The 23,956-nt window shown below is 40.2% G+C and overlaps 1 protein-coding gene and 1 long non-coding RNA gene across 2 annotated transcripts in view; one reads left to right on the forward strand and one right to left on the reverse strand.

Annotated features, from left to right (window-relative positions):
• LOC140339155 (uncharacterized) lies at positions 1 to 843 on the reverse strand. The gene is made up of 3 exons (XR_011922373.1): positions 595 to 843; positions 361 to 499; positions 1 to 17 (listed from the first exon to the last, which is right to left on the reverse strand). It is a non-coding gene; the product is annotated as an uncharacterized lncRNA (long non-coding RNA).
• Positions 1 to 10,460, forward strand: part of LOC140339062 (uncharacterized) — a 24,346-nt gene extending 13,886 nt beyond the window's left edge. Inside the window, exon 3 of the mRNA XM_072423606.1 lies at positions 8,916 to 10,460. Within this exon, the coding sequence (XP_072279707.1) occupies positions 8,916 to 10,129 (1,214 nt within the window). The 3' untranslated portion in view covers positions 10,130 to 10,460. The remainder of the gene's footprint in view (positions 1 to 8,915) is intronic.
• Positions 10,461 to 23,956: the final 13,496 nt, after the last annotated feature.

Raw genomic sequence — 23,956 nt, forward strand, 5'->3', positions numbered from 1 at the left:
CCCATTACTGGATCCATCTGTAGGAAACACATTTGACACATTGGGCATGATTTATTATAGCTCTATAAGGCTGGAGAGGATACACTTTCATCAGTGAAGCTGGGTATGGTCCAGTATTCAAAACATTTGCAAGCAAATAGCAAATGACTTTGAATAAATTCTTTGCAGGTTTGCTGATGAAAGTGTATCCTCTCCAGCCTTGGAGAGCTATAATAAATCAGAGCCATAGTATCTGCTCATGTTTTTTTCTGATAGAAATAGACATGTCTTCATTAACTAGGTGATTTGAACACATACTCCACTACATATTATTTGGTTTAAAATATTGAACTCTGTCTCCATTTGGTATTTATTACTTACTTGTGTCCATATGTAGATAGGAGTCAATCTGTTTTCTTTTCACCATAATGTCCCCCTCCTCCATAGACTGCAGAGCCCCACTAACCAACATCTCTTCTTCTTCCTCTTTAACCTCAACTTTTATATTAAGTTCTTCATCCTAAACCCCAGAAATGAAAGAATATATATGTAAAAAGACATGACATAAAAATGATTCATCTGGCTGATTACTTCAGCATGCTCAGATTCATCTACCTGTCCATTGTGAAGGATGACCTGTTCTTCCTGTGTAGAATCTTGGAAATATAGATGAGGACATCTTCCTGGTGGGTTTCTGGTAGTAGATTCACCTGTAGGAAACACATGGAATATTATCTCCTACTTATTTATTGTGGACATGACATTGTATTGAGGAATAGTATACTGAATCTCCATCATAAATATTGGGAACAATTGCCTATCTATCTGATTGTGTTATAGCTTCAGAAGAGAATTTTTTACCTATTATTATTATTATTATACAGTATTATTGGTGATCGCATCTGCAGTTAGATGCGATGCACCAAGCAGAAATCCTGCATGGTGCATCGCATCTAACTGCAGATGCGTGCATCGGGGTGGTGGGGACCTAGGCGGTATTTAAAAGCAGATTACTCGGTAATCTGCTTTTAAATTTCCCGCCCGGCCAAGCCCCCCGACGGAGAAGTGCCCCGCCATCACAGCGGGATCGTGAGATCGCCGCTGGAGCGCGGGGATAAGGTAAGGGGGTCCCCCAAGGTACCCCGAGTGTGACTTGGGGTTACCGCTTTTTGCAATTTTTCCCACCCCGAGTCACACTCGGGAATACCGCTAGGGGGTTAAGTGAAGTAAGTTATCCAAACTTACGGACCAATACTATACCTGTGCAAATCATGGGTCCATGTCTGACGCCAGACCCAGGGGAGTGAATGTTGTACTCTCTAAACACAGCTGGCAATTTAAAGACCAATGGTCAGACCAATTAGGATTACGATGGTAGAATGCTTTTTCTTAAAGTCATTGGTTCTATTTTTTTGGAGACTTCAGTGTATTCCTAGGCCGGCCTAATGACTTCCAGCCACTAGTATGCCACTAGTATGCCATTTGAAGGTCTCTAACCCACAAGGTTAGAGACCTTCAAATGATTTTACATTGTACTCTCTTTTTCTCAAGTATTTTATGAAGATTCACTTTTTTTCTGAAGAGAAATACAGATTTACACTTTTTAAAAAATAAAACTAAAGCTGCTTGGACACAATGCAGACATAGTTTTTGTGGGCTGTGAGGTTTTTGTGAATGTTAGCTAAACTGCCAAGGTATAATGATAGTGTACCCCCTCTCTCTGCTCTCATCCAACTGTTGGAACAACTCTTTGTTTACCAAACTAGTACTGCTGACCAATACTTCGTATGTATTGTGGAGTAGATGGATTTCCCTTCAGGGGGCGTTCCATATTTACCGTAGCGGTGGAAGTGTTAACGCCGGCCGCAGTAAATAGGGAAGGGAGCCACAGTGGGAGGAGGCCACCACGCTCAACCGGGAATGCCTCGTGCGTCCAGAGCGTGCACATAGTGAGGGAGCATCCCTAAACACCTCCCCCTTTGCCATATAAGGAAGGCATCCGGGACCTCCGCCTCTCCATATCAGCCCAGAACTTCATTGCTGGCATGGCTCACACAACAATCCAGTTCCTCCCCCTACCTTCAGGTAATGAGCATTTGCTCGCTCTTCGCTCCCTTCAAATCTCATGTTTATTACCATATTTGTGTAATACTTACGTCAGGTCACTACCAATATTTTGGAACTGGTTTGTTCATTTCCTACTTCCATCCACTGTTGGGGGATTACCTGCTTCCCTTCTGGTCTTCCCTCCCTCATTCTTGTGGGGGTTCCCACCCCAACAGCGAGAATCCATTCAACAGCCAGAGGCAAAGTATAACATTTTTCCGTTTATCTCAGATATAGAGTTTCTTACTCTCCCTACTTGTAGAACAATCATGTTCCAGATAATATACTTAGTGATCCAACCACCCTAATAACATTACTGTACACCCAATTGTGTTTTTACATAGTTCATAAATACTTCTTTGCATCACTATTACTATCATATACCTCTAATATATGTTTATATCATGTTGAGATGTGGTCAAGCCTGTATTTAATGCTTTGCAAAAATCACATATATTTGTTTGTATTACTATGACTATTGCATATTAATAATAATTTTTTATGTTTATAAAATGTTTAGATGTTGTCAAGTTTATACCTAATGTATCGCAAAATGTACTATTACCCTTGAGGAAGCCTACTTCAGTGCAAAACGCATCGGGTTCATCGGATCAACATATGCGATACCACAGTTGCAATTTTAAGCACGTATTATGACAGATGCTTTATGTCTAGTGCAGGGGTCGGCAACCCGCCGTTCCCGAGCCGCATGTGGCTCTTCAGCTTCCTAGTTGTGGCTCCCTTCGGCCACTGATGGGGGATCCCCTTCCTCCTGTAGACACTGCAGGGGAAGGCGATTCCCCTTCCGGTTTTCCAATGAAAAAACCTACTAGAATCTCCCCAAAACCTACTAAATTTCATCTCCCCACCTTTTAAAACTTTCAAAATTTGGGGGGCATAATTATAAAAAATAGTAAAAATTGAACATCGGGGCTGCTGTTTCTAGAAGCCCAAAGTTAAACACACAAATGGGCCCCCAGGGCCACTTACATAGCAAGGAGGTGCGAACCCCAAATTTATTCCTACCTGTCACAAAACTAGAAATGTCATACTACACTACCCTGTCCCCTTCCCTACTTTGAACCCCAATTTTTCTGGAACTAGGAAATGTACAAAACCAAAAATGTAGGTGCAAGTGGGGGACACCTGTGACTAACACCCTCTAAAATGTAATCGTTAGGCCATCGTCGGAACATAAAGACCTCTGCCCATCCAAAAAATCTACCCAGGTACACATTGCTGGAGGCTCCTAGCACCTGAATCCCATATTCCCGAGTTGGAACCGGTAAACTAACTACGAGGTGCAAGTGAGGAACACCTGTGGCTAACAACCCCTAAAATTTCATCATTAGGCCATCGTCAGAACATAAAAAACCCCACCCATCACATAAATCTACCCTGTTACGTGAGAAGCTTCCAGCTGTAATGTTGGATAAATGGCACTAAATTTAGGATTTATCTGGTCTATAAACCAGTGGCTTGGGGTGTACAGTTTGATTAATATGGACAATAAGGCAGAGATCACACAGGGTTACTAGGTAATAATATAAAATAATATATTATTACCTCCTCTGCTGCTAGTTCCAGCAAAGTCGCCCCTCCCTTCACCTTCCCCTATACTTATAACTTCCTGTTTTGTACTTTGTTTGTGGCGTTTACATGACATCACTTCCTCTGTGTGTTTTAAACTAAACAATAAGTGAGATCACCTCCTAGTGTTGAACATAAGAAATGCAACCCATGTTAAGATTTAATGTTCTACACAGCCCTGGTCGATTCCTTTATCATGCAACATGCACCATTATACTAATAATTATAAATCATACTATAAAAATACAAATTATTTTGATGGTTTAATAATAATTAATGTGAAACTAATTTCTTTTGATATTATATCCATACAATAACCCAAAACAAACTATACATAGCATGATGGAGGACCACCAGACCCTCACATTACCGGGTAAGAGGAGACTTTATTGTAAAGGAGAGAGCAGTACGGAGGGTCCACCTAGATCCTCCATCATCTGATAAATAAAATATAAAAATAAAATATGTAATAGAGGTTCCACTACTGCAATAATCTTTAAAATCCAACAATGCCAACTTTTTTTTTCCATAATTAAGTCAAAGTAGACAATTAGATATATTTGTCAGTGCTGTTTTGAATGATATTAAGTTAATGATAAAAGACCAAAGCCACTAAAAAAAATTTATTTTGTACAACGGCAAACACTTAAGCAATTACAGAAGGTTAACACCATTGTTATCAAGTCTGACAAGGGAGGCAATTTTGTCCTGATGGATAATAAACAATATAAAATAATGTGCTATAACGTGTAAGAGAATAAGGATTGGTATTTGAGTGTACAGTAGATCCCTCTAGGCAAAAAAACAAAAAATAGTTTTTTTTTCAAAGATTGACAAAGCATGGGAAAAAGTTTTAATATCTGATAATGTAATCAAATTGATCATCTGAAAATATCTATGTTCTACTGTCTACCTAAAACACACAAAAATATTTTAATTTGCGCCCTTATGTTGTGGGTCTTCCATCCTGTGTCAAGGATACAATCCACATATTACAGGTCCTACATGAGATTGCCTTTGACATTGTATACCACATAGGAAATGAGTGTAAGTAATCAATAGAATTTTAAAATCTCAGAGTCAAGAAATTTGTCCATTTACTGACTTCCTATATGAGCCGCTTGAGTTGATCCTTATGAATAACAGCTTTACCTTTAATGGTTTCCACTACCTCCAGGTGCAGGGTGTAGCGATGGGGACAATTTGTGTCCCCTCGTATGCAAACCTGTACCTGGGGGGGTGGGAACAGGAACTGTTTGGTAATACACAAATATCAGAGGTTTTTGAGTGTTTATTGGGTCGGTACAGATACATTGATGATATCTTGATTCCATGGAGTGGAATTGTTAATCAATTGAAAAAAAAATCATTGATTAACACTGATTTACTATGGAATGTGATAGCCAACAAATTAGGATATAAACAATAGGTTACAATCTCCATAGTGGACAATATCATCCTTACAGCCAAAAGTGCCCATCCGCAACATCTATTGGATAGTATGCCAATTAGCTATTACTTAAGGATAAGAAGAAACTGTTCAGATGAGCATAAGTTTGAGGAGGTAGCCTCGGCTTGAGGAGAAAGATTGCCACAACTGGGGTATAGTAAAAGCCTATCAAAGAGCCAAAGGTAGTACCTGTACAAATGTAATATTCAATCAAAAACCTAAAAAATCAAATGACATGGTTAAAATTAGTTTAGATTATGTATTAGAATCAAGTGAGATTCGTAAGTTATTACAAAAACATTGGCATCTTTTAAAATGACCCTTACCTGCGGAGATACGTGGATGGGGGATGGGGGAAGATGTCCATCTATCATGGACAAGTTTGTACAGAGACACTACACAGGGGCAAAAAGTTTTGATCCTTGTATGGACAAAACCAGAGGTACATGTAGAAAATGCAGGCAATGTAAATACTTCACTCTCACACAAACAGAATTCTTACCAAATGGATCATTTTTTGGGCACTTGATAGGGTACACATTAATGAACGGGGAGCTGACATAGTTAATAATTTGTTACGAATTAAAACAAAATGGATTTTCAATTTAAAATCAATTAATCATCCAGGGTTGAATGAATATATTAATTATTAAGCCTTTTTGTAATTTAATCACTCCACCGTTTGGTTATTTCTCACACTCTTGTGTGGGTTATTATACATGCTTTACATATGTTTTTTACTTGCTCCTTTATACATATAGATTGCTGAAATAGGATGTTTTTGAAAATCACTCTTCAATATCTAAATTGATGAATTGTATAATTTATTTTTGTTCCAATATTGTTTATTATGATGGTTACGTCATGTTTTAAAAGTCCCTATTACTTTTTCAATGCCCTTTAGTAGCTTATTAGTGCCCAAAAGTTTCTATATACTTATCATTTAAGAAGGAAATAAACAAAATAAAATCTTCAGGTTGTCTAGATAACAAGATGAAAAGAGCCAAAGGAGACAAACAAATTTACTCTTTTTATGAGGAAGTAAGTATACAGGTAGACAGTGGAGTGGCAGTTGATATAGGGTACTTGGACTTTGCTAAAGCATTTGACACTGTACCCCACAGACGGTTAATATGCAAGTTAGGGTCGATAGGTTTAGAAAAGTCAATCTGTAAATGGATAGAGAACTGGCTTAGATCGCATCCAGAGAGTTGTAATTATTGATTCATACTCTGAATGGTCCAAAGTATTAGTGGTGTACCCCAGGGTTCAGTGTTTAGACCTTTACTGTTTAACATCTTCATAAATGAAATAGCGTTTGGGATTAAAAGTACCATTTCTGTGTTTGCAGATGACACCAAACTATGTAATGGAATTAAGTCCGTACCGAATGTCTGTAATCTACAAGCAGACCTGGATGTACTTTATGATTGGGCAGCCAAGTGGCAAATATCATTTGATATAGATAAATTTAAAGTTACACAGGGGCTTAACGGCATTGATGCTTCATACTGTCTAGGGGGAATACACTCGGGGGAGTCAGAAATGGAAAAGGATCTGGGGGTTCTGGTGGATCATAGACTTAATAACAGCATGCAATGCCAAGCTGCAATATCTAAAGCTAGTAAACACATCCAGGTTTGACTGCGGCATCTAATTGTTTGGGAAACACTTACACGGTAATGCTGGTGAGCTAGACGGCGCCTTTCATTTGTGACGATCTTCCATTTTTATTGATGGTGTTTTATGCCTGGGACGGCTTTTCATTAACATAATAGGGAATTGGTTGGCGTCTTTTGTTTGGGACATCTGTTTGTGCGATCGTTTGACTACAAATAAGGTAAGTTACAAATCTTTTAATATTTTATGGTTATACCAATTGGGGTCTCTTTATTAATCTTTCTTTTTGTTTTAATTTTATGGGCCTAGGCCTAGGACAATTTGTTTGTATAGATTAAAGGTATAACCTTACCCACATCAATTTGGATGGAAGATTGAGATGTATATTTTCAATCCTCATTGCTATGTTTTTCTTCTTTATAATAATCTTTAAATAATCTTTTTGATAATTTTAGCATTGACATATGAGGAATTGTAATTTGGGCACCAAATATGATATATATATATAATTGGTGAAAAGATACTCAATGTACATGAACCATCTTATAACAAATTCTTAATATTGTCCCATGTGTGTTAATGTATATTGGTGTTTTTAATTGTATTTGGAATAATGAATAACATTTTGTATATTTTTTAATCAGTTTAAAATGTAATAATAATTGTTCCTAAACTGCTGTCCTTTTGGGGCACATATATTGAGACTAGAAGAACAAAGGCATTCAAAGAAAAGTTTTATGCACAATACTGATCTCTGAACTCTTCCTTGTAAAGTTAGGATCTATTATATACAGTGAGTGTGGGGGCTCCTGACCATATAACCTTGACATAGCAACTCAGTGACCAGTCGCCTGTACAGTTCGATCACAATATTCACCAGACTCTTTCACCTTTCCCCATGTACATCCTTGTTCGCCACTATTTTTTCTTTAACCCCACAATTCTACATGTGTGAATATGATTCGGGAGGATGGAAACATATATTTATCTCAGGGTTGGTTTTAAGCTACTGATGTTGTTCAGGTACATTGACCACATTTTCCTGGGGCTCTGAGATGAATCTGAATGTTTGAAAATATCTTTATGGAAGCCTAGGAACATATATTCCTGTCAAGGATGGTACCAAGCTAATAATGTGGAAGTACGTTAATGATGTTTTTCATTTTTTTTTTTTTGTTTGTTGTTGGAAGGGGGGGGGGGTCAGAGAAGATCCATTATAACTTTTTAAGATCCTAGGTAATCCTGAAATAAATCTTGAATTTACCATGACCTTTAGTGACACTTTTTTTTTTTTTTTTTTTTTTGGAGGCTGATGTTTAAAGCTGGACTTGTATTTACAGTATATGTTGGTGCTAAATAGATACAAGTGAATAATAATTTTAATAATAATAAAGGGAACATTCCACTCATTCTCAGAAAATGTCTTTTAGCTGCAGTTCATCTCAAATCCACAAGGGGTGTTCATTCATCTACCAAGGCAGGAAGTCTCTATGGAAAACAGAAAGGAAATGATGTCACATATAAATAGGAAGTTCGGGCGAGAGGTGAATTGAGAGGAAGTAAAGAGGAGACATTGTGGGAACTGGCAGCAAAGTAGGTAATAGGATTTTTTTTTAAATTTGCACCCAATGACCATTGTCATACCTACCCTTGCCCCTCCTAATTTCTGTGACATCTTTTAGCCCCAAAACAAGCTGATTCATGCGTATGTAGTGTGGAAATAAATATTAACCTCTTCAGGGTCAGAACTTTTACCTGAGTTTTGCATCCAGAACATTTTGGGCATGTGTTATCTTTTTTCCTTAAAGCGTACCTAAACTAAAATTTTACTTTTCATAAAAGGGTAGACAATCCTTTTATATAATGTAAAAAATATATTTTTTAACTGCAACTGCTTTCTGTCTTCATCCTCACAACAATCAAGATGAATGGGAGCTCATTTCCTCCCAGGATATCTGAGTTACGCATCCCAGGAGGCTCTTGGCTGCTCCTTTTGCTCATGCCGTTGCTCGGACATGCGCAGAAGGGGCCTTTTCCTAAAGAGGGGGAGGAGACTCAGCTGGTTGGGACCTCCTCTGAGGACATCTGCTGCCTCCAATTTGCCTGATCCAGATGAAATGTTGATTTTGGTGAAGTAAATCTCTCTTAACTGGTAATTTTTTTTTTCTAGGATACACCATGGAGACATCAAAGGATTGTCTGACTTTATCTCCAGATTGTAAAGTGGAGGCCATGACAAGAGATTATGAGCAAACAGAGGCCATCAGTTCAACTATGAATAGACCTTCCAACCCCTCTAACTCTGAGCACCCCCCTACTGTGAGAGGTAGTGGGGAAATTCTGGGGGAGAAGACCTTGCCTAGACCTGAGTTCAGGGAAAGTTTTACGTCTGAACTGAGTCTTCCTGTCCATCAGAGATCTCACGCAGGGGAGAAACGGCATTCCTGTTCTGAGTGTGGAAAAAGTTTTATACGTAAAGCAAAACTGGACACCCATTTCAGATCTCACACGGGAGAGAAGCCATATTCCTGTCTTAAGTGTGGGAAATGTTTTTCAGATAAGGACAATTTTTCCAGGCATCAGAGATTGCATACAGGTGAGAAGCCATATTCCTGCTCTGAGTGTGGAAGATGTTTTACACAGCAATCAGAACTTGTTAGACATAAAAGATCTCACACAGGAGAAAGGCCATATTCATGCTACGAGTGTGGGAAGAGTTTTTCACAGAAGTCTGATCTTTCCATACATCAGAGGTCTCACACAGGTGAGAAACCGTATACTTGCTCGGAGTGTGGAAAGTGTTTTTCAGATAAGGCTAATCTTTCCAGACATCAGAGACTGCACACAGGGGAAAAACCATATGGCTGCCCTGAGTGTGGGAAATGTTTTGCACACAAATCAGACCTCGTCAAACATCAAAGATGTCACACGGGTGAGAAGCCATATTGCTGCCCTGAGTGCGGGAAGTGTTTTTCAGAAAATACCAGTCTTTCTAAACATCAGAGGCTGCACACAGGTGAGAAATTCTATTCCTGTTCTGAGTGTGGAAAATCATATCCACAGAAATCAGAACTTGTTAGACATCTGAGATCTCACACGGGAGAGAAGCCATTTTCCTGCCCTGAATGTGGGAAACGTTTTTCCCAGAAGTCTAATCTTTATACACATCAGAGGTCTCATACAGGTGAGAAGCCGTATTCCTGCCTGGAGTGTGGGAAAAGTTTCTCACATAAGTCCAATCTTACTGTACATCAGAATTGCCATATGCAAGAAAAGCCATTTTCTTGTCCTGAGTGTGGGAAATATTTTGCACAGAGGTCTCGTCTTACAACACACCAGAAAACCCATACAACCTCTGAGGTGTATATTAGTGTGCCTGTTTGAGATCTCACACGGGACAACAATACACTTTATATTATGGTGAATGGAGTTGTCAGTGCTGGACGAGTCTCCTCCAGCAATGTAGCTTAATCTTCCCTGCTCCTTGGGAAAATCTTTGCTGAAAGAACTCATGGTGAAGTTTTGGTTGTGGATGAAGAGCAAGGGAGATCAGACTACATGACAGCAGTGGTTCATTGCAATAGATATCAGCTTGCACAGGCAGCTTCATTTACTTGGAAAGTGCCATCTGCTGGCTCAAAGTGGAAGTTGTAATGTTCTTTCTCATTTTCATTATGCATTACAAACAAGAACAATAAACAGAACCGTGTTCATACAGGAAACTTGTCACTAATGATTTCTGTCTAAGGGCAATTTACCTTTTAATTCCTGTTCCAGAAACACAACTGGATGTGATAGAAGTATCCCAAATTGAGAGAAATTCTCATCCTGGAGAGTTGTCCACAATGGGAAACTAAGCTTTTGACTTCTACCTTCTAGATGACACAACAAATCAAGGGGGGAGGGGGTGACATTAAGGACCAGACTAATTAAGGGTAAATACAGTGTCAGTACAAAGCGTATGGTAGCAATTCAAACAGAAATTCAGTAATTAATATACATCATCAACGTCATTAACTCCACACATCACAGAAAAATAGGCTCAGAAGGTAGTGTATTGCGCCCAATAGAACCATGTCCTATGGAACTTATCTGATCTCCCATAACAAGAAGAGATCAGGTCTTCCGTCAACATAATCTAATTTATTTGTCTAAACCAATGGGGCAGAGTAGGGGGAGAAGATTGTTTCCATAACACAGGAATGCATGCTTTCGCTGCTATTAGAAGATGTTTAAGCAACAAATTGTTATATTTTTTTCTGGACCACTCATTGAGGTGTAGGAGAGGCTTGTCATGGATGTTCACATCCGTCAATTCCTCCACGATGCCCGCCACCTGCATCCAAAAGGGGCCCAATAAAGTACACTCCCCAAATATGTGAAGCCGATTACAGCACCACCAGCGATCGTCAGCACCTGGATACATTTTGGCTAGAAGTGTCGGTACTCTGTACCAGCCGCCCATTCTGAGCTCTGAACAAAAAGAGAGGCTCTAAAAACTCCAAGTTCACGCTAAGCACTGAGCCTAGGATCCGAGAGGCTGGGCTGGAATTTGGGATGTCCCAGAATAGGGGATAGAGGGGCAGGGTACATACCCGCCCCAGTCATCTTTGAGTACTGTGCAGAAACACTTTAAGTATTGCGTTCTCAAGCACAACCCACGATTTTTGAGCACCATTCCTACACCAATCAAACAATCTCCCAAAATGCACAGACTTGTGATATATCAGAGGGTCTAGGAAAGCAATAGCATTAAGTTTGAGGAGGTAGCCTCGGCTTGAGGAGAAAGATTGCCACAACTGGGGTATAGTAAAAGCCTATCAAAGAGCCAAAGGTAGTACCTGTACAAATGTAATATTCAATCAAAAACCTAAAAAATCAAATGACATGGTTAAAATTATTTTAGATTATTTATTAGAATCAAGTGAGATTCGTAATTTATTCATATTTATTTATTACTTTTAAAATCTGACCCTTACCTGCGGAGATATGTGGATGGGGGAAGATGTCTGTCTATCATGGACAAGTTTGTACGGAGTCACTACACGGGCAAAAAGTTTTGATCCATGTATGGACAAAACCAGAGGTACATGTGGAAAATGCAGGCAATGTAAATACTTTACTTTCACACAAACAGTATTCTTACCAAATGGAACATTGTTTGGGCACTTGATAGGGTACACAATAATGAACGGGGAGCTGACATAGATAATAGTTTGTTACGAATTGAAACAAAATGGATTTTCAATTTAAAATCAATTAATGAATGTATTATTATTATTAACCCTTTTTGTAATTTAATCACTCCACCCTTTGGTTCTTTCTCATTGTGTGGGTTATTATACATGCTTTACATATGTGTTATGACTTGCTCCTTTATACATATAGATTGCTGAAATAGAATGTTTTTGAAAATCACTCTTCAATATCTAAATTGATGAATTGTCTAATTTATTTTGTGTCAATCAACTTTATTGAGTTTTCAGAGAAAAAACAAACAAACATTCATAGCAAACATTAAAACATAAAATACAGATATCCTATTTACCCGTAACGGCATTGGCTTCGTATGAGCATAAAATACACAACCTAGATACAGCATATATCCTGATAAACATAGTAATAATCTGCCAAAACCCTCATGAATCAGGTGTAATTTATTTTGGTTCCAATATTGTTCATTATGATGGTTATGTCATGTCCCTATTACTTTTTCAATGCCCTTTAGTAGCTAGGTTTAATAGTGCCCAAAAGTTTCTATATACTTAACATTTAAGAAGGAAATAAACAAAAGAAAATCTTCAGGTTGTATAGATAACAAGATGAAAAGAGCCAAAGGAGACAAACAAGATTACTCTCTTTTTATGAGGAAGTAATTAAACTAATAAAAGGAATGGAGGAGCTCAGCTATGAGGAGAGATTAGCTGAACTGAATCTATTCTCCCTTGAGACGTATAAGGGGGGATGTGATAATAGTAGTGATTTTGGGAAGGGAGTTGTGAGCATTGCAGTAGTGCGCTCCATCCTCTTCCTCCCATTTCCATTGGTTTTCAGGAGGAGGATTGGTAAAGAGAGTGATGATTGAAATGGGAGAAGGTAGGACGATGCCTGAGAACTTGTAAGGAAGCATAGATCTAGGCAGGAACCAGCAGCCTCCCAGCAGCAGTACGAGGCATCAGAGTCTTGGCAGCCAGAGCTTTCTGTGCTCTGGGCTCCAGTAAGGGGTGGTGAATGTAGAGATGTCAGACCATGTTCGGGTGCTATGGAAAGAAAGGCAATACAGCTCTGAGGAAGAGGTGGAAGGTGGAGACTAGGGACACCTTGGAAGAAGAGATGAATGTTGGACTGTAGAGAAGGATGTCCAAAAACACTTCACAGTGATCAGCAGAGCAAAGCTGTCAACAGTCCTCTAGTATCCATGTCTATTCCACTGATAAATGTTCCCCTGGGTGTATCAAATTGGGCACTCCTTGTATATGGAACAACGTGAAGCTCCACCACAAAATTGTTGGAAGCAGAATATTGTTAAAGAGGCCTTCCACTGTTTTTTAGCTGTAACAATAAACCCCTCTACTATTCCCCTGATACTGCATCCAGTGAGAACCTTCAGTAGTCTGTTCGGAGGTCAGTGGAGTCCTACCTCCAGCAGAAAAGGAATAAATGGGGTGCTTGCTCAGACGTGTCCGGAGGAGCGGAGGGAGAAGGTGAGTATTTATTTTTTTTCTGTCCAGCGATCGACGCTGGACAGAACGGAGGGAGAGGAAGCCGGGCGGCTTTTTCTTCTAAGGAGAGGACACCCGACGCTGGAGGACAATGCTGGAACACGACGATGGACGATCGCAGCGGGACCAGGTAAGTGATCGCTAAACCCGAACTTTTCTCACTGTATTTTCATACAGTTATCGATAATAGTAACTTTTTTTTGATGGGAAAAGTACGGGCTTAGCGGTTGGGAGGTTAAGAAGGTAATGCTGTGGTATTGTGTTTGTGGCCATATTGTTTCATTTCAATACTATGTCTTTATTACCACCTTTAAATGTTTGTCCTGCATAAATATTTTCTTAACCAGTTTTCTACTGTTGATAGGTCAAAATTGCTCCAGCGTCGGGTGTCCTCTCCGGGAAGAAGAAGAAGCCGGCCGGCCAGTTTCTTCTTCTAAACTAAGCCAGCCGGCTTCTCCCTCCGTGCGATGATCCAGCGTCGATCGCAAAAAAAAATACTCACCTTCTCCCCGCAGCTCCTCCGGACACGTCTTCTCTCTTCTATCTTCATCCGGCGAGTGCAGTGACGATCACCGGGGTGATCCTGGAGAGTTGTCCACAATGGGTAATGAAGCTTTTGACTTCTACCTTCTAGATGACACAACAAATCACCCAATGGGGTCCCAGACAGTAACACAAAACAAAAACACAGCAAAAGTGTCCGGAAACTCACCCTCCAATGGTCCTGTATTCATGGTTGGTTGGAGGGAACTTGGGCATTTGCAACTTTTGAGCTGTCACTCTGGAATCAGGCTTCTAATAGGTTTGTTAGAAGTTTTTCCCCCGACCCACCCTCTGCAAATGTTTACGCTCATCTTATCCATCAACTCCAATACATTCCCTAGCCTACATTTTATAGTACTATCCACCCTTCACAGAACTCTCCCAATTTTCAAAGCAGGTCACTGACATGACACTAGCATGAAGCAGAGAAATTCTAGGTGTTCCATTTAGGTGGGTGTCCCAACCAGGTGACTTTCTCAACCAAGATTCCTTGATTTATGAACAGTTTGTTCCAGGTCAGTTTAACTGAAACCAATAATGGTTATAGCTTTCCCAAAGGCCTGCAGTCTTGCAAATGGCCAGCAATATAAGAGGCATTTTTCCATCATGCCAACATACAGTCAGATATGGATAATGTTATTGTTAGGAGTTCCTTATGAAACGAAATTTTTTTTCAAAGGTGCCTCCATGTTAAAAAGTTGGAGAAACACTGCTCCGCAAAAAATCCACACAGGTGTCCCCACCAGGAGTGGGTGACCCAACCAGGAGGCCAACATATACCACACACAGTGGGTTTCCCAACCAGTAGACTCCACAAAAACCCACACAGTGAATGTATCAGAAGACACTGGCATTAAATCCAGAAGACCCTACATAAACCCAACACCGTGGGTGACTCAATCAGGAGACCAACTTAAACCCCACACAGTCAGTGTTCCAACATGAAAACCCAACAAAAACCTACACAGTGAGTGTCCTAATCAGAAGACCCTACATAAACCCACACAGTGGGTGTCCCAATCGTGAAACCAACCTGACGTTGTATGTGTTCCAACCAGAAGACCCTACAAAAATCCACATACAGTGGGTGTTTCAACTAGGAGATCAACATAAACTCAACACAATGGGTGTTCCAACCAGAACACCCACAAAAACCCCACAGGTGGTTTATGATAATAACAAATCTATCCATTACCAATACCTCAGGTCAACTACCTACATCACCAGACTTTGTACCATTACCTCCCACTTCCCTACCTCAACCTACGTTCACATTCAGTGCTATTCCAAAAACACACTCTCTTTTTTAGGGACACTACAAAAACAAATACCATCCCCAAAGGGATCCATCCAGAGTCTCTTCACTAAGGTTCCACACAAGAAATAAATTTATAAATGATTAACCTATCTTTCTATAAATTGAGTCCTGAGGAAAAGGCCTTTTAAAAATGGGACTCTTTCTGCCCATCAGGAAGAATAAATACATTTGAATTATTCAAGGACATACATTTATTCGCTAGAAATCTTACCTTAAAACTAATGCTTGAAAGTACCCTGAAACCTATTGCACCACAGGACCACTCAGATCTAAAAACCTTCAAAGTGCAAGAATTTACTCGTAAAGCTATGAAAACCTTGGACCAACTGGAGAATGAAAACTTGAATAGAACACATACAGCTGGTTTACCCAGCGAGGTTATCTCCTCTGGAGAGAATGTACCTCTCCCCAGCAAGAAACCTAGATCCACCTCTTTCCCATAATGCCCACATCCAAACCTTTGTAAACTTGGTCACCAAGGAATCTGACTTTAGAAAAATACGCATAAATACACAAAAATATTCAAAATAACCACACAATTACATTTAAACCAGCCGATAAAGGCGGCAACATAGTAATTATGGATAACTTACAATATGAGAAAACGTGCTACAAAATTTTAAACAACTTAGAATGGTACCAGGAGATAGATTTAGGAACTATCAAAAAATGTTGTGATGACTATTATTTGATAATAAACTCTGTCTTTACAACCGGTACAATTGATGAAAAAACCAAAGAATATCTTTGGAAGGAGCACCCAGTAATGCCAACCCTTTACAGCTTACCAAAAACTCACAAAAATCCTAAGGATTACTTTTTTCTCGATGCAGCTTGAGCTGAACTGGATTACTCAAATTCTCCCGCCTCCCCATAGGTGAGACATACGTTAACATATGTCCACCCACCTTGAACCTGCCACTTGGTTAGTGATGTGGATTCAAGGTGTTGCCGATCTGGTGGGAGGAATTCCTGCAAAACCCGCGCAAATAGGTAATTCATATATGAGCAGGCTATTTCCTATCCAGTACAAGGACATTTTCATGCCTCCTAGTGATCAGGTCCTGTATAGGGATAGGAAATAGGCCATCTATATATGAGCAGGCAATTTCCCATCAAGCATCGGCCTGAGCCGCGGACCCCCAAAATTTTTTCGCGGATCACCAGTTGGCGACTGCTGTCCTAGTATGTATGTCAGCATTTTGTCCAGGCAGATTTAGCCTTATCAAGACAATTAGCAATGCTTATCTAACCACTAACAGTTTGGAGTCAAGGTCAGCAAAAATGAATTGTTTGTGGGAGGACTCTAGAATCTGAATACCTGCAAAAGGGATATTATACACCCCTCATGCTCTTTTTTGCAACGTGTTCCATGGCTAATCAGGGTCCCCCGCATGAAAGGTTTGTGTGCCGCCCAGACTGCTGGGTGTACATCTGGAGTACAATTATGCTCAAATACCAGTTTTTATTGTGCAGTTAGATCTAATATTATCCCATGGTACTGAAGCAGGCTCTTATAAGAGTGTCATAATTTCCCTCTTCTAGGGCATACATATACTTGAACTGTAAAGTGAATAGGTGGGTGGTCAGAAATGATGATGTTTCCAATGCCAGATTGGGGTAAAAAGGGGTAAATCTGTATGTCTCATCAGAAGTCAAAAAAGTCTTCATAAAATAGTTGTGAACAAGAGAGTAGAATGTAAAATCCTTTGAAGGTCTCTAACCTTGTGGAATAGAGGCATGGCAAACTGGTGGCTGGAAGTGATGATATGCCTAGGTATAGTATCAGTTTGTGAGTTTGGATAACTTACTTCTCTTAAAGTTTGTTTCATGTAGAAAGGCAATATGTACTTAAAATAGGAAGAAAAAAAGGGAAGTAGAGAATGCTGGGGGGAAACTTGGGGGTAAAAACCTAACAATGAAGAAAAAAAAATAGGTAAGGGGGGAGGGGGTGACATTAAGGACCAGACTAATTAAGGGCAAATAGAGTGTCAGTACAAAGCGTATGGTAGCAATTCAACCAGAAATTCAGTAATTAATATACATCATCAACGTCATTAACTCCACACATCACAGAAAGATAAGCTTGGGAGGTAGTGTATTGCACCCAATAGAACCATGTCCTATGGAACTTATCTAATCTCCCATAACGAGAAGAGATCAGGTCTTCCATCACCATAATCTAATTAATTTGTCTAAACCATTGGGGCAGAGTAGGGGGAGAAGATTGTTTCCATACCACAGGAATGCATGCTTTCGCTGCTATTAGAAGATGTTTAACCACCTGAGCGTTACACTGATTTCTAGATTTCTGTTCCAAAAGCGTCACAGGTTTTCATGAAATTTTTTTTTTAAATTGTAGACCTGTAACTTACAGAAATATGTCCGAATAGGGGTCTAGTAGATATCATGAATATGAAGCAGATTACAGCACCACCAGCGATCGTCAGCACCTGGATATATTTTGGCTAGAAGTGTCGGTACTCTGTACCAGCGGGAGAGTAGTTTATAGTTCAGTTCCTGATACACACTACTGAGTGCGGCCTTGTGAACCGTATACGTGGCAGGCGTTCTCGTTGCTCAGGGAAGAAGGTAACATGGAGATCTTTATCCCACTTATCTAGATATGGTAAAGACGGGGGGGAATGTTCTGCCAGAAGCAGCTGGTATGCTAGCGAGAGGGTCCCTCGTATGGGGTTAGTGTCAGCACAGACTGATTCCAATTGGGAGATGGAACGCACAAATTGAGCCGGTAGAGGAAGGGAGCGCAGAAAATGACGCAATTGTATGCAACGCCTGACATTCAATTCAGGGGGAGAATGTTCAACCCGAAGATCAGGAACAGCCGCCCATTCTGAGCCCTGAAGAAACTGAGAGGCTCTAAAAACCTCAAGTTCACAATAAGCACTGAGCCTAGGACTGGAGAGGCCGGGCTGGAATTTGGGATGTCCCAGAATAGGGGATAGAGGGCCGGGTAGACCATCTTAAAGTGTTTCTGCACAATACTCAAAGTATCGCGTTCTCAAGCACAACCCACGGTTTTTGAGCACCATTCCTACACCAATCAAAAAATCTCCCAAAATGCACAGACTTGTGATATATCAGAGGGTCTTTGAAAGCAATGCCACCCTTCAATTTCGGTAAGTGCAGAATCTGTTTCGGAAGACGACAAAGCGGAGACATTCCTGCCTAAATTTGTACAATATCTGTTGAGGCACATGGACTGGGAGAGCCTGGAGTAGATAAAGCAGACGTGGCATCACATTCATCTTTAAAATATTACAGCTACCAAACCAGGAGAATGTGTTTTGTCTCCAACGTTGTAGATCTTTCCTAGAAGTGGGAGAAAATTGAGGTTGACCAGTGAGGACAGGTCCCTGGAGATTTTGATCCCCAAATACAAGTTAGCAGACTTTGTCCATTTGAACGGAAGAAATGGGGACAACTCTTTAACCAGCCCATCTGAAAGTGAAATGGAAAGCGCCTCAGATTTTTGCAGATTGATCTTGTATTTGGAGAGGCAAGAGTACTTGTTAATTTCCACTAACAAATTAGGAAGTGAAGATCTAGGAGAACAGAACCTTGAGTATATTTAAATTGGCCATGAGAGTAAATCAATATATCAATAAAATAAGGGTAGAGATAGGAGAATAAGCGGAGTTGGTGCAGAAAGAAAAACAGAATTCCCTCAAAATGGGAAAGGAAGGACTAAGCAAAGAGAAAAAAATCAAAAAGAGAAGGATATAAAACTTGTAATAATAAATATCTAATGTAGGGAATTCCCTTAATTCCCACCAAGCAATGGGACCTACCTACTTGGGGTAGTTAGTTAGCCATGGCTAGGTAAGGAGGAATGCCCACCCCGTGGGGCAGAAACCCTACATTAGACCATCAAAAATAAAGAACACATCCGCCCCTAAAGTTTAAGCCTGATACAGTAGTAGGATTGGGTAACATCAGAGAACCACATCAAAAATATATATTTAGCAAATATGAACAACAAAAAACAATGTAAGGCCTAGTGTTAGTGCAACTGTTTAGTCCTAGACAGGGGAGGTCTAAAAGATCTCTTCCCCATAACAGTACCCATATCTGAAGACAGTAATCAAGTAGTGGCAAACTGTATGGCATTCAGTACTATCCAGGAGATGGAAAAAAGGTTTAGTTGTTATCCAAGAAGTGGAGCATTAGTTTGTCACACAAGTAGGGATCGTTACACCCACTGCTGACTGTTGTTAGGCTGATGAGGATGACCCCATTTGTATGTAGCATGACAGCACTTAAGTCAAGTAGCAGGCGCATCTTCAATGTGCCTGGACATATCTAGCAGTAAGTGGATTTAAGCACCACCAAAATCAAATGAGCCTTCGAGCCATGCTTTTCACATAACTGTTACAGCAAAAACAGCGAACTCTACAGATCCCATCACTGGGCATAGCGGACTGTGACATGGAGTCAGGAATCCGATGTACTTAATCTCCAGCGCTGCTGTCAGGGGTTTATCCGATAGGATATTGAAGATCGCAGTGATGGTAGCTTTCAGATGTGAAGATGAGGTAGCCTCTGGCTGGCCTCCAACCCTTTACTATTTCTGCAGTTGTGGTCGAGGCAACCTTGGGTAGTTTCCTGGGCAAGCGCCAAGTTTTAAAGAGTATGAATTTGTTGTAAGAAACCTTGCAGAGGGCGATACAGATCACAGGGCCTGCAGGATGTGTGGGTACCATCTTTGATGGAAAATCTGGAGGCCCTGGGTCTCTACACCTCAAAAATACTGTGGGAGACCCGTGTAGTAGGGCTGTCTGGATTGGACAAGAGTGCTGCATCTGCCCGCTTAGTGGGGGGGAGGCAAGTGAGGAATGGTAGGATAACAGCTGGACTGTAAAACAGCAGGGTCAGGCACGGAGCTGCAGGGGGTTGCATCCTCACCCCACCTGACATTTTTTGGTGTTTTTTTTTATATTTTGGATGTCATTGAAGGCTCATTCACAACAGGGTCAACTATGAATGGGCTACCTAACACATCTTGAAGGAGCATGTGTCATCAGGCAACACACTGCACATGTTGTACTGCAAAGCGCATCAGTCCCCACAGTGCATTAGGATGTCATTCTGAATTCCACTGAATGTTCTTTACTGTGTTACTACAATGCAGCAGTTTTAATATGCCATAAAGAAACCTAAACCAGGAAATCAAAAATGGGTGTTACCACCAACTTCTACAAAAAGAATGATTGCCTGATATCACTGCTGAGCCAGAAACAGAAAGCTTTTTGATTTAATGACCTAATATAATACCTATATACCACACAGGGTGTCTGACTTTTCTACCTGCATACGGTCTTAAACTCTTAGCCCTCCAGGTAAGTAGAATTTTCACAGGGAGGTCAGAAAGGGCTGCCTTTGTATTTCTCGCACTATATGTGTGCATCAAATACTAGAATTTTCTAAACACAAATAAGCAGAAAATGTATTACCGTAAATAAGTAACGAACTAGGCATAAAGTAAATAAGTAATGGGCTACACAATGCTGTTAATCTAAAATAGTACTTTATTATGTGTAAAAATGCACATACATTTTACATAATACTCAATGTATGTAGATCTGCTTTATTAAATACATTTAATAAAAGAGAACAGGATACAAAAAATACTGATCTGCTCTGTGGAACCATAGCTTTAAACACTAAACATTCTTGGTGATACGTGGCGGAAACAAAATCAGAATCCCAATGCTGTTCAAATATAGCTGCAAAATGAAGAAAAAAAGTTCAAGATAACCATAGAACATACAGTACTTGCTCCTAGAATCTGGGCATATATTAGTCTGAAATGACAAGCACTGGATCCCATCACAGTTCATGGAAAGTGCCACCGAGTTCCCTAACCCCACTCATAACAAGCAAAAAAAACCCCCCAATCTATATTAAATACCATTAAAATGACTTTGGTTAGTTACTGCTTACTCTCCTTGCATAATATCTTAGCTACATACAGAGCTGAATACCTTTGTGAACTCATCCAGTATGTCACTGTACAATCAGCTTTAGATATAACGACATAGGTGGACCTACCAAAAACACCCGCTCAATCTTTATTTAGTGTGGCTGGCCTTTGCATTACCGTAATTTTCGGCGTATAAGACGCACTTTTTCTTCCCCAAAACTGGGGGGGTAAAGTGGGTGCGTCTTATACAGCGAACACAGTTTTAAAAATAATTAAAATTTCATACTCACCCGATACCGCTATCCCGCGATGCTGCGTGCTTCTTCTCTCCTCTCCTCCTGGCTGCAGCGCGTGTCTTCTCCTCCTCTGAGCGAGGAGAAGCCGGCACATGTGCCCCCGCGATCCTCCTCCTCCAAGCGAAGAGAAGCCGGCACACGTGCCCCAGCGATCCTCCTCCTCCGAGAAGCCGGCAAGCACTGCGCCCCCGCGATCCTCCTCCTCCGAGAAGCTGGCAAGCACTGCGATCCCGGAAGCACGTTGATCCTATGCACAGTACGGTACCGGTAAGTGGCACAGGGTGATCAGAAGGGGATGAATTGGCACAGGGTGATCAGAAGGGGATGAATTGGCACAGGGTGATCAGAAGGGGATGAATTGGCACAGTCTTAGATGACCTACTATAAATGTTCCTACTCCAAGAGAATGTGATTTAAACCTAACCATTCCTTTACAGGTTGACAATCGAAAATCTGGCCAACGATAATCCGGATCCTTCAGTTTCCTGGCATGACTTTCGGATCGCATTTTCAATACAGGGACTGTAGTACACTGTTTGGCCACTAATGTTTTCATGGCGCTGTTCTGCATGAACGCTTGCTAAACTAAATACACGTTGAGATGTCCCTGCTCCTTGGAACTGTGCCAGATGTCCGTGGCTGCTAGAGGAAAGCGGGCCTGTGTGTGGGGGTAAGTATAAAAAAAAACTGAATTTTCGCAAATCCGGCACTCCTCAGGTCCAGATTTTTGATAGTTAACCTGTACTAACATACAATTTATATGTCAGGTTTTATTTAATAATTTGTCTACTTGTTATATATGATACTATTAGAGAGTTCCTTAATGATTGATTTATATTCACCCTACATATAGATTAATAATTATATACGGTTGTAATATTATATATGGTTTTTTTGTATTTATCAAGCCCAAGAGGGACACTATATTAATGTGCATCTGTGTTTTTGTATGTTTCATAAAAATACTTAGATTGTATAGGAGTGCGCAGCTACCCCTAAAGAAGCCAATAAAGGGCGAAATGCGTCGGGTAATTAGGCTGCGTACTAATCTCTTTGCTCTTCGCATACACGGCTTGCTTAACCATTATGCCAGTCCTCTAAACCAGGGGTCAGCAACCTTTACTATCAAAAGAGCCATTTTGCCTCCTCTTCCACTAAAGAAAAATAGTCTGGAGCCGCAAAACATAACATTCCCACAGCTGCATTCATTCATGACCACAGCTGTGAGACTACTGACAGTGTGGGATCCCCAGGTGCTAGGGGTTACATGAGGACAAGTCTCCCCCTTCAGCTCTAGTGATGAATGGATGTACAGGGGAAACCCTGAAGACAGCTCAAGCACTATCAGGTATCCCCTTTGCTCAGCCAATCACGGAGCACTAGAGGTGAATAGGGAGACTTGTCCCCATTTAACCCTTAGTGCCTGGGGATCCCACACTGTCAGTAGTCTCACAGCTGTGCTTATGAATGAATGCAGCTGTGGGAATCATCCTGTCATTGTGGCATAACGTGTAAAAAAATAAAAGTTTAAAAGTTACACTCACACACATTTAATAAATGACTAACATTGAAGCCTCCTCCTTTCCTTTGTATTAGCTGTCTGCATAAATATGAGCATATATAAGGATATTGTATAACTTGCCTTTTCCTTTGTCTTTTTCTTTCCTTGGAGGGGGGCTGTTTTGTTTATTATCCTAATAAATCCATGTTGCTACATTTGATACTTTACTTCCCATTTAGTACAATAGCTGCTTTTGTTTTTTAAACTTTGAATCTTTCAATGTCCATTACAATTAAGAAGGTAATGCTATGTTATTCTGTTTGTGGCCATATTGTTTCATTTCAATACTATGTCTTTATTACCACCTTTAAATGTTTGTCCTGCATAAATATTTTCTAAACCAGTTTTCTACCGTTGATGGGTCAAAATTGCATTTAGGTTTGGTAAGTATTTTTATGGTGCAATATTTCTGCTTTATATGGAAATGTGGGTTTACATCTCTTTTTTTATTTATTTTTTTATTTTGTCATGAACATTTAGTGGTGTCTGGGTGGTCTCTAGATTTTAATATGACCTTTTAGCAAATGTGTTTATTTTGAATAAAGTTGTTTGAAAATTTTTATGTGATCTCCTTTACAATCTCCCAGGACCTACAATTTAAAAAGTCATTTATGCTTGTTAATAAGCAGTTCCCTTCTATGAATTGTTTGAAAGGCTAAAAACAACACAATTTGCTTATTAAAACTCAGTTGTTTGATGCACATAGTTGTGTGCGTGAACTGTGTTCTATCAGTTGAAAAATGCGCCAGACAATTTTGCACAGAAGGGTCCTTCTTCGGGTTAGGTTTTCTTTTTTTATGTGTATATTGTTTGTTTTTCCTCATGTG

Source organism: Pyxicephalus adspersus, chromosome 10 (genome assembly GCF_032062135.1).
Source record: "Pyxicephalus adspersus chromosome 10, UCB_Pads_2.0, whole genome shotgun sequence".
In the NCBI taxonomy this organism is placed as follows: Eukaryota; Metazoa; Chordata; class Amphibia; order Anura; family Pyxicephalidae; genus Pyxicephalus; species Pyxicephalus adspersus.